Here is an 11,377-nt window from a genome sequence, read left to right as displayed (position 1 = left end):
TGACAGGCGTGCGTGTGTGTGTGTATTCACGTTGTAAAAGCTCCCATACACAGAACTGGTTTCCCTCTCCCTTTCAAATTGTAAATAAGATGAGGGGACTGGCTAATTTAATATCTAGCCCCTTAAGACAGACCCTTAGCAATTGAAACTACAGTAATGCAATACTATAAAGTGTCATCCTGATCTTTATCAAACTGTGGCCCATTGACTAGATAGTGGTGGGTTAACACGACAGCCAGACATCATGATGCAGAGGTGGGCAGGCAAACACAAAATATTTCTGTCTGAATGCACATGAGCATTGGAGGTTGTTTGCTTACATTATACATTTATTTATAGCAGGTAGCAACATTTAGTTTTCAACACAAATTAGAAATATGACCTTTGGTGAACATAGGCTATTAATATTATATTACATAGAGGTAAATGTGACGTTGCCTAGTCTAAGCTTGTTGTTCCATTGAAACAGGCACTAAACTGTTTTATGAAACTTTATCTTAAAGGAACAATGTCAACTTAAAATAGGGTCACCAGACAGCAAGTGCAAAAAATCGGGACAGGGTGTGAGGGGTAATAGGAGCCTATATAAGAAAAGGGCCCCAAAATTGGGACTGTCCCTATAAAATCAGGACAGCTGGTCATCCTAACTTAAACTGTAATCATGTGTACTAGGTGGGGCCGTGCTGTGTGCTGCCCATGATAAAGATGGGAAAACGGAGGCCTATGGCACTTAAAGCTATGGGGTAAACCCGCAGCTGTAGGATCTGGGCTGGTGGAGTCCAGGTTTCTAAGCCTGTCCTTGAACATCTACACTGCATTGTAAACCTGGCTGTAGGGTTGCTGGAGCCGGGTCCCAGGCTCATGCTCTGCTGTCCATACTGCACTATACAGCCCCTCTGAGGCTTGAGCTGTGCCATGCTGCACAACAGCAGGCTTGGAGCCAAGTCTCAGGAGGCCTCTGGGTCCTAGGCCCTGGCTGCCGAAGGCTCCCTGCTGACCCCAGGCTCCCTGATTCCTGTGAGGCTGGAAGGGGGCCCTGGCTTTCCCCGAGGCTGAGCGCAGCGTTGCAAGGCAGGCTCGACAGACTCTAGCTAGGGGCCAATGCTGCAGGCGGAGTCTGGCCGAGCCGCCACGGGAACCCGCCCAGCCGGGCCCGCTCTGCCTTTGCGGCGGAACTAGCTGCCGACCCTGGGCGCCCCTAGCGGCTCCTGCTTCACCCTCCGCCGGAGCTGCTGCGCGGCGTCCCTCCCCCTGGCCCTGAGCCGGCTCGGCCCAGCCCGGCCCCCGCACAGCTCCAGCCGCCGCCGCAGCATGAGGTTCTCCACGCTCTGTCGCCTAAGCCGGGGAGCCGCCGCCCCGCTAGCGGGGAGGAAGGGGACCGCGCCCCGCCGGGGCACGGCCAGTACCTGGGGCCGCTGGGAGACGCAACAGGCTGGCGGCGCGCGGGGCTCGGCTGCCGGGTAAGCGGAGCCAGCGCAGCCAAGTGTCCCGGGGGCTGCGGCTGGGCGGGGAGCTGTTGCGGGAGGGGAGGGACGTGGAGGTGCCGCAGGGTCTTTTCTGCCCCCCGGCTGGTACCTCGCGGCGGCCGCGCAGGTCTTCCCGCTTAGCGCCGGGCCACAGCTCCACGTGGGGGCCCAGGCTGCCTGCGCCCCGCTGCGTCTGATGTAAGAGCTTGGCGGAGTTGGGGCAGAGGCGGGTGCTGTCACCCTCCCCCGGGAGGTTCTGCTTTCCTCTCCGGCCTCGCGCCTCAGCGGGATACTGGCCTGCGCCACCTCCCCTGGGGGAGTCACTTTGCAGTATCCCCTGGGCATGGCAAGCTCTGCGGGCTCCCGTTGCTCTCCTCGCGTCGCGTGTTACTCCAGCACAACACTCATGTGCACGTAAACTTCCTTGTTACAAACCAACGTGCCCTGATATCAGGAAAGGGAAAACTAAATGAGGGGCTCCCCGAGTACAGCTAACGCTGCCACGTTGCACGTACTTCATGGGTTCTGTGTAACAACATAAATAGTAAAACCAAATGCTGCTCTCCATGAAGTCAATTATGTATTAAATTACAGTATGAAATTATGTATTAAAAATCCACCGTGCATTAACATTATACATCAGAGGCTGTGAATTGATTCCTTTACTGTGTTTTAGTAATACCGTAGGTTAGTAAACGTGAAAGAATTTAAAAGATGAAATGTACTTCTCTTCTTCTGCCCTTTGTTTATTACTCATATTTCCTTCAGCTTGGAGAATAAGAATCATTGAAGCTTTTGTTTGTAATCAGTTTCATTTTCAGATTCTTAGGCCTGGTCTACACTAACACCCCAATTCGATCTAAGGTACGCAACTTCAGCTACGTGAATAACGTAGCTGAAGTCGACATACCTTAGTTCGAATTTACCGCGGTTCAGACGCGGTCCACACACGGCAGGCAGGCTCCCCCGTCGACTCCGCGGTACTCCTCTCGCTGACGTGGAGTACCGCAGTCGACGGCGAGCACTTCCTGGTTCGAATTATCGCGTCCACACCAGACGCGATAAATCGAACCCGGAAGTTCGATTGCCAGCCGTCGAACTACCGCGGTAGTGTAGACAAGCCCTTAGTGTTGCACTGCTTGTCTTTCAAACCCTGCAGAGAGGTGGGAAACTTCTGTTGCTCTCTGGGGTTTTTTAGAGCTTGTTTTTACAAGCTCAATTTTAAGTTGTATTCCTTAAATGTTCCTATGAAGACTGTAATTTTTTTACATGTAGACTTCAAAGTTTGTAATGTTTTTGTGTTTTATTTTCTTCATTACAAGCTTATGTATTTTATTTCCTTAATTTTTGATTGATTGATTTGTTTCCCCATTAAAACAGCAGTGAATTGGACAAGGCTCCATTTGTTTCAGTGCTGCTCACAGGTAGTGAATAGCAGCATTGAAACTTAGTCTAATCTTAGCAAGTTTACTTTGTTGCTGCTTGGGGAAGCTATAGACAGCCCTAGAGCTACTGGAGCTATCTGCAGTCTCAGGAAGATATTACTTGTTTGGATCACATTTGAAAATCATTCCCACCCCCAGGTTTTAGGGATAGTTGAAATGAAACAAACTATGCAGAAAGTGTGTATGTCAGTGTTACCACTCCCCTGTAACTATTAAAGTATCCTGTTCACTGTTGAGTGGATTTTCCAAGCCTTGTGGAATAATTAGAGGTGCAGAATCTAAAGGACTGGGCATGTCGGAGCAATGGTAAATGCAAGTTAAATAATGAAGGTATTGTGGCTGGATTTGCTACTTCAGTTTTTCTATACTTAGCTGCCAAATGTTACTGTATTTATTAATATATACACATTGCTTTGAAAATGAAAACCATTGAACATGCTTAAATATTTATTCAGTAGTTCTGAATTCTGTCACTAAAATAGTATGGGAAATTAATGTCAACCGCTTTCTGGTAATGGTGTAACAGGGAAATGTGTAACAAACATTGATACTATGTTACTGTTGTGTTGCAGAGAAATCATTCAGAATTCAAAGAAAGTCCTGGCATCGTTGCAGAAAGGACACCCTACATTTAAGCCGACACTTGCCATTGTACAGGTAAAGTATTTATTTGTTTGTATATTTAACTAAAGGATTGTTTCTTATTATTTTCATTTTGAAACATTTTAAAAAATAATTTTATATGTACTATCAGTAGAGTAGCAGAAAAGACTATAATAGAAGGGCACTTGTACTGATTGGTGTTTCCTAGTTAGCTTCTTATAAGCTGTGGAATGAGATCTAATAATAAATCTATATACGTACAAAGTTTTATTGATAACTTTTAAAAGTAGGAACAAGTTCTGCTATTTGAGCATCTCATGAGTGATCAACAGCTGGCTTTATTGCCAAGTCTTAAAGAGCTGCTGTCTTTGAAATATACAAACATTCTTAGTGGTGTATAGCTGGTTTCCACAGAAAGTCATGGGATAACTCTCTTTAGGTGTCTAAGGCTTCCAGACTGGGAAGATGTGTAATAATCCATTGTACTGAGTTATTAAAATGCAAAAATTACAGGGACTAGACAGCTAGAAGGATAGTGGTGGGATGCAGGTCCTTTTACTTCTAAGTCATTGGTTCAAATCTGTCCCAGATCAATAGGTGCTAAAAACAGTTACCATAAGATAAATTTCTGTTGGAGTCTGTGGAAAGAGTTGGTGACTTTAGTCCAGTTCCCAGTAGATAGTGGTTCACATCACATTCAGTAGAGGTGGAAAAGACTTGAGTTGTGGCATATTTTGGGGGAAGTATAGAAAATGCTTTTATTGCCATTGACTGTGCTTTACCTGTTATAGGGATGCAAAAATAACTTCACTTTCAAGTATTGTTGGACTGGCGCCTTTTTTAACTAAACAAATTTGCTTAAAGTAGGGAAAACATCCAGCTCTTATCTTTAAGATATGTATTTCAACATACCAAGCCAAGATAAATATTCCAAGCTGGCCTTCTGTCAGATTCCTATAGACTGGGCAGCTTTAACCTCCTTTCACTACTGAAAGAGATAGGGGTGCTGGAACAATTTTTATAGTGGGGTTGCTGAGAGCCATTGAACCAAACTGTAAACCCTGTATATGATGGAAACTGCTTCAAGCCAGGGGGTGCGGCAACATCCCTAGTTCCAGCACCTTGGAAAGAGAAATGTTTGCACTCCACCTTCTTTCTGTAGATCTATGTATCAGAGTACACACAATTTTTCTTAAAATATAATCCTATATAATCTTTGGTGCTAAATTCTGTCCTTAGATTACTTACATTCTGCCTTTTTTTTTGGTCCCTTTAAGGTGAGTGATGAAGATTTGGTGCAAGAAGTAAACCAGAACTTTGCCAAAGAGGTGAGGATTAGGAGATGTGGTTGATTTTAATTGTGAGCCCTCTGATTGTTGTTGTAACTTAAAATATTTGTTTTCTCTTGGCAGATTGGTCTGCACGTTATTCACATTTGCCTCCCTCAGGGTAGCAGTGAAGATGAGGTAACTGTAGCACTTTGTGGGAATCTTTTTCTTCATACTTGAATTATAACACCAAATGGAAATGTTTAAAATTATATTTATGGCATTCATCATCATTGAATCCTCTGAGCACTTCGCAGACATTACATAAATGTATACTCGTAGCAGTCCTGTGTAGGTAGGCAAATATTATACCCATACATACATACATAGAGAGAGAGAGAGAGAGAAAGTGTCAGAGCAGAAAACAGAACTTGGATCCCCTGGTTATCAGTTTAGTACCTTAACCATAAGAACAGAGTGCATCATGGGTATAATCTTGCAAACACTCCACGTGTGGAACTTCTGTTGAAGTCAGTGGAAATTCTATATACAGAGAGTTTTCACAGTTGGGACCCTAACTTGATATTTGTCTAATGCAGTTACTGTTCCCTCCATGCTCTCCAGAATACACATACTCCTTCACTGTATTAGACCAGGTTTTAGCCAGAGAAACGTCTAAACTGAATATATTATTTTTAGAATTATTTTAAATATGTTTGTAACTGGCTGTTTATATCACCGCCAGAGATAATGTTAAAAATAGCCGTAATAAATTCCTTCATTTGTTAATAGTAACATTGAGGGGACCAAATTCTCACTTTGGTTGCACAGTTATGTCAGAGGCACTGAACTAATGTAACTGAGGTCAGGATTTGGGCCTGTATGTATTAAATACAGAAACCCTTACTAACATTGTGAAAGGGCCAAATTAATTAAAAAATAACAGAGCATAACATAAGAGAAAAAGTATTTTACACAACAAAAGGCCTACAACATGTCCATCTTACCCTAGGGCTCTACCTCTGGGGTAGAAGGTCAGGCAGATTTTGCTTTTTCAGATCCTCCAGCAGACTGTGCATCAGTCTGTCACGTGTGTTTGTAACTATGGCTGGAGCCTGGAAATAGTATCTTCCCAGCTAAAAGCTCAGGCATTGTCTCCCAGGATCCTACCCCCTACCTGTACCCTGACTGCCCAAAACCTTATCCACACTCCCCCCCCCCCGAAAGCCCCCCCCGCCTGCCCGACCCCCCCCCGCCTCTTGACCGCTCCCCCCCGACCCCCCCTGCCCCTTCTCCGACCCCCTGGCCCCCTTAATCTGCCGCTCAGACCAGCGTGCCGGGGAGGAGAAGGAGCAGGGGGAGGAGCTCCAGACTGCCGGTGCGAACGGCCGGCTGGTGATCTGCGAATTCAGGGAGGGAGGGAGTGCTCTCAGCTGCAGGGGAGAGGAGGGGGAAGTGGAGGAGGGGCTCTCTCTGGCTGTTGGAGCCCCATGTAAGTGGCACCATCCGTCCGGCTGCCCTGTCAGCAGCGCGTGCTCTGGGGGGGGGAGAAGTCCGGACATTTACAAATTCCCCCCGGACGCTATTTTTAACTCTAAAAGCCGGACATGTCCTGGGGAATCCGGACGAATGGTAACCCTACATCAAAATCACCTCCTGCACTAGATATCAGTGCATGTATTCCTATATACAGAGGTTATCGTTTGTTTGGTGAAGAACAACATTTGCACCAGCTGAGCACAAAAACGTTCAATTGGTTGTTAAATCAAACTTTACATTCAGTCATTTTAATTCTTCTGGGAAGTTTTTTCCCTTTTAAAATATCTATTTTTTCTTTTGTTTCTAGTTTATCACGTCTTCACTCTACCCATATTTAAAAAACAAATACGCAAAGTTCCAAAAACAAGTGTTTACATTTATTTTGGTGGTCTTACTAAAAACACTTGTTTTTGGAACTTTGTGTGTTTGGTTTTTAAATATGGGTAGAGTGCATAGGAATACGTGCACTGATATCTAGTGCAGGAGGTGATTTTGATGCAACAAATGAGAAAATGGGGAGGTAGAGTTGGGGGAAAATGGGAGGTAGGACAAAGGTTACAACAAAATCACACTGTTACACAGTTTTAACCATGTAAACATCTGGATGGTTCTGAATTTTAGTTAGTTTTGTTTTTGGTTTTAATATGGCTAATGGAAATTGTTTTTGCAGGGTCTTATTTTGTGTCCTTGCCCTTTAAATATCATAATTAAGCTCTCTTCCCTTTTCCTTCACAATGGAACAGGTCTCTTTACATACATTTATCTGTTGATCATCATTTCAGCAATGTTAGGGACAAATTCCTTCAGTTATACCCCTGCAACTCCATATATGGGGATAATTGTTCATGTACTTACTACTCACTAAGCTTTGTGTGTGTACGGCACAGATTTGCTGCATGCTTCTCTTTCTGCTAAAGCATGAGAGAACTAGACAGATGACAAATGCCATGTGTTATAAGTATTATTTTACAGCTACAATCCATTTTTATTTCATAATGTTCTACTTTTGACTTTATCCTGTCTTCTAAAGCATTTTATTAACTTCCTAGATTGTTGGTGAAATCTTGAGACTCAATGAAGATCCTACGGTTCATGGCGTTGCCCTTCACCTTTCTGAAAATGCATACAGCAGCAAAATATTAAATGCAGTAAAACCAGAGAAGGATGTGGATGGGTAAGCTAAGTAGTGAGAGGTAGCCAGAGCAGATACAAGTTTTATGGCTCAAATCTATTTTCCCCATTACTTTTCACTAATAGATTCCTCAGTCACCATGTTTAACTGTCATTAAGTGTGGACAAAAGATTATAAAGTCAAGCAAACGGTGTCTGCTTAAGTCATGTTGATAGTATTGTGCTTTAATCTTTGCTAACTGTAAGCCTGAGAAGTAGTTACATAAAGGCAACAAAAACCATATTCCTATTTTATTCTCTTCATTCATCCACCAGTCCGCCGTGGTTGTCGTTCTTATTAATTTCATTGACAGCATTTTTAAAGAAAGCTCCAGGGTGAGAGTCTTGGCTGAATCTCTAAAGGGGGCCTGGGTCTAAGGTAGTTTTAAGTCACATTTGCACCCTCCCAGTCTATCCTGAACTGCTCCAAGGGCTGGAAAGGCCCTGGCATAACTTAAACAGTCATAGGGTCCTGTCTAAATTACAGCAACAGACCTGGGCTGCCGTACCATTTTGTTCCTTTTGTCTCTTCCTCTCACTCTTGCCTTTTCTCACACTGCTCCAACCTTCTGGAATAACATTCCTTCCTGTGCGTCAGATATCCTGAGTACTTCCAAACCTCTCTAAACTCCCCACTGCTTTTATGTAGCTTTCCACCCGCCTCTGACAGATGCGCCTCTTTCTGTTTTTCCTCCCTCCTTCTTTCCCTCATATTCTACTTGAACGTGTCACAAATTGTCTTGCACTCATTTTATTTCTTCTAGCCCTTGTTCCCCTTTTTTTATCTATCTTGACAGTTCTGTGTTGTTTGAAATCTAAACTCTTGGGGGTAGTGCTAGATATAGGAGTTTAGAGATTAAAATAATCTAGTAACCATATACTATTGCTAGTTCTATGAGCCATCCAGTCTGTATTTTAACACATAGGATGTAACCCACAGGGCAAGCTCTAATTAAAATATATCTCACACACACATTCTGTTCTATATGTCTCCATGTTTTTCCTTTATAGAGTATCAGATGTAAACCTGGGACGGTTGGTGCGTGGAGATACTTACAACTGTTCAGTTTCTCCCACTGCCAGCGCTGTGATGGAGCTTCTTGAAAAACTAGGTAAGACAATCTTGCATGATTCTATTTCTAATATTGCCAAGTACAAGGTTTTGTATTCCTGATGATTTGTGAGATTCCTGTATAAGATCCTTGGTAATGAAATCTTTCCCTGGTATTTTTTTTTCCAGTTTTTGTCATACATTAGTCTTGTTCTGTATTTCTTCATGCTTTTTTCTGATATGCACAAAATAAACATGTAAACTCACTGCACTGTAGTGGATTTGCCTCCTGCAAAACCATGGTAACACGTTAACATAAATCCTGCAAACACCTGTTTGACTTGGTTTTTGTTTTCTTTTTATATATATACATATATATGTATATATGTATATAAGTAAAATGAAGACCGTGGTCCCACTGACCGTCACAGCTCTACGGGAACACATACGTTTTATAGACATAGAGATGAACTGTAAAGCAAAACTTTGTTTTGTTTTGCTTCTTACTATGTACAGACACAGCCTCACAGTTTTTCTTGCTTAATTTTACATTTGAAATAACAGGTCCTTGCTTCCTTCTCTTTGATGGAGAATCTCAGCAAGATCTGAATTCAGAACTGCAGATCTGTTTCTAGGAGTAGTACTGTGGCCTTTGTCTATAGACTCACGTTTTATTGGCTTGGATGCTGCTATAGGCAAACCCATTTTAAAAGGTCTCCAGAAATACCTGAAACTTTTATAAAAACAGAATTGACACAGATTTTACCTAGGAGTTCGGAGATGAATTTTCGATTACACAAAAATTTGGATAAATCAAAATTTTCCTGTAGATTATTAATGAATGGATCTTTTGTTTTGGACTACATTGTATATTTGGTAACATTGAAATTGCAGATGACTTTACCTGTAAACAATCAAAAATTTGGGTTTTTTTACATCTTTTATAAAGATACTATCAATGTACAGGCAGGGCCGGCTCCAGGTTTTCTGCCGCCCCAAGCGGCCAGAAAAAAAAAAAAAAACCGCCGCCCCGCCCGCGCCCCCCCCCCCCCCGGCAGCAATTCGGCGGTAGGTCCTTCGCTCCAAGAGCGACTGAGGGACCCGCCGCCGAATTGCCGCTGAAGACCCCGGACATGCCGCCCCAACAGTGGCCGAAGTGCTGCCCCTTCCTATTGGCCGCCCCAAGCACCTGCTTCTTTAGCTGGTGCCTGGAGCCGGCCCTGTGTACTGGCTTAAATCAATTACAACAATCATTCAAAAATAGACTCTTATCCCATTGTGCTTCTGAATTTTGGAAGCAATTGTCCTTTAAAAGTAGGCGAATTTTAAATAAAATGGTGAAGTACCTTGTTACAACTGGATAAATTAAAGGATTATATGCAAACAAACCCAGATTCCATTTAATTCAGCAATATATACTGAACATTCACACTAATCAGGGTAAGATTGTCACTTTTCACATAAACAAATTGGAAACTACCTTTGTGTTAGTTCTTCCAGAGACAAGTGTATGGCATTTTCAACATTGCAATGATCAGAAGTTTACTAGCACATAGAGCCCTTTTATAGGGCTTCTTGTAATTAAAAACCTTGTCTCTTAGTAAGGCAAATGGCAGAAAGTCCACTTACGTGGACATCTGTGGGCTAGCTCCATGCTCCAGTGAAATTTAGTATTGAATGTCTTTTCCTACAATAGACAGCTTAAGTGACTGATGGCTTTTCTTGTCAAGCAGTTAAAACTGTAGATGGAAAGAAGGTGTTACTAGTGGAAACTTGTGGGCCTCTGGAAGCCTCTTTGCAGTGCCTGCTTCAGAGAAAAGGTGCCATGACTATGAGCTGTCAGTGGAAAACACAGCAACTTCAGAGCAAGGTAAATATTTTCTAATGTCAAATCATAAGAATCCACTCAGCAACTCTGCAGTCTTTTTAACGTTTTCTAACATTGTAGGATGATTCTGACAATTTACAAAAGGAAGTAAATAATTTAAGACGGCTTGGGTTCATTCAAAACTTTGAGATACCCTCTGCCACTAGAATATTTTAACTAGTGCAAATTGTTACAATTCATGAGATTTTTATGCTTCAGCATAGGTTTGGGGGAGGGAGGATATTTAATGGTATAATTTCACAGATACAGTAATAGCAACTTATCAGAAAACACTGTTGTGAACTAACAACTCAAGAATAACGTCAGAATTGTGCTACTGACTTTTGCCCCTTTTTAACTGTAAGTGGTGAAGCTCTTTTTAAAAGCAATATCGTAATTGGATGAGATGAAGAAAAATGCGTTGTAAGCATATGTATAACTGTTTTATGTAGTATCTAAAGGGTTGCTCTTACATGTCATTCTCATCCTCCCACAATTTTTTAAATTTCCAGTTCCTTTTGATAATTAATAATGAGGAAAAAATCAGTTTGCGTATGCTTTGACCTCAGATTTCTCTCAGAATTTGACTTTATTTCCTGATTGAAGGAGGGGTTGGAGGAGGGGCCTGATGATGATGATGATGATTGGGGGTGGAAGCAGAAGAGATGGTAGCTGAAGGAAGCTGGCTGTATAATAAACGTATAGAGGAGATACGTTAAAACTGTCCCAAGCAGAGCTATTTATAACCCATAAAGAGAGAAGAGCCAGATGCTTCATGAAGTTCAGTAGGGACCTCTCTGTCAATCTATTTTGTGTGGAATGTGCTTCAATATTATAATATTGGGTGGCAGTACGAATCTCAAGCTATATAATTCATGAGCAGGCTCACTGTTCCATTGCTGGGACTGTTATAGCACTCATAATTTTCCTTCCCCTGTTCACTCAAAAGCCTTAGCTCATTGAGACGT

At 42.6% G+C, this 11,377-nt stretch overlaps 1 protein-coding gene across 3 annotated transcripts in view; it reads left to right on the top strand.

Moving 5' to 3' along the window:
* The first annotated feature begins 1,290 nt into the window (after positions 1 to 1,290).
* Positions 1,291 to 11,377, top strand: part of MTHFD1L (methylenetetrahydrofolate dehydrogenase (NADP+ dependent) 1 like) — a 219,306-nt gene continuing 209,219 nt past the window's right edge. For 2 of the 3 annotated variants that reach the window (XM_026649762.2, XM_024200368.3), the window contains exons 1-7: positions 1,291 to 1,460; positions 3,484 to 3,568; positions 4,792 to 4,842; positions 4,927 to 4,980; positions 7,371 to 7,495; positions 8,503 to 8,603; positions 10,273 to 10,412. In XM_026649762.2, coding sequence (XP_026505547.1) covers positions 1,312 to 1,460; positions 3,484 to 3,568; positions 4,792 to 4,842; positions 4,927 to 4,980; positions 7,371 to 7,495; positions 8,503 to 8,603; positions 10,273 to 10,412 — 705 coding nt within the window. In that variant the 5' untranslated portion in view covers positions 1,291 to 1,311. The remainder of the gene's footprint in view (positions 1,461 to 3,483; positions 3,569 to 4,791; positions 4,843 to 4,926; positions 4,981 to 7,370; positions 7,496 to 8,502; positions 8,604 to 10,272; positions 10,413 to 11,377) is intronic. The other variant, XM_026649763.2, reaches the window with a different exon arrangement.

The sequence above is a fragment of the Terrapene carolina genome, unplaced genomic scaffold, assembly GCF_002925995.2.
Source record: "Terrapene carolina triunguis isolate 2854851 unplaced genomic scaffold, T_m_triunguis-2.0 Scaffold85, whole genome shotgun sequence".
Lineage (NCBI taxonomy): Eukaryota > Metazoa > Chordata > Testudines > Emydidae > Terrapene > Terrapene triunguis.
The sequence above is the reverse complement of the archived record's forward strand: the minus strand, read 5'-3'. Positions and strand labels throughout refer to the sequence as shown.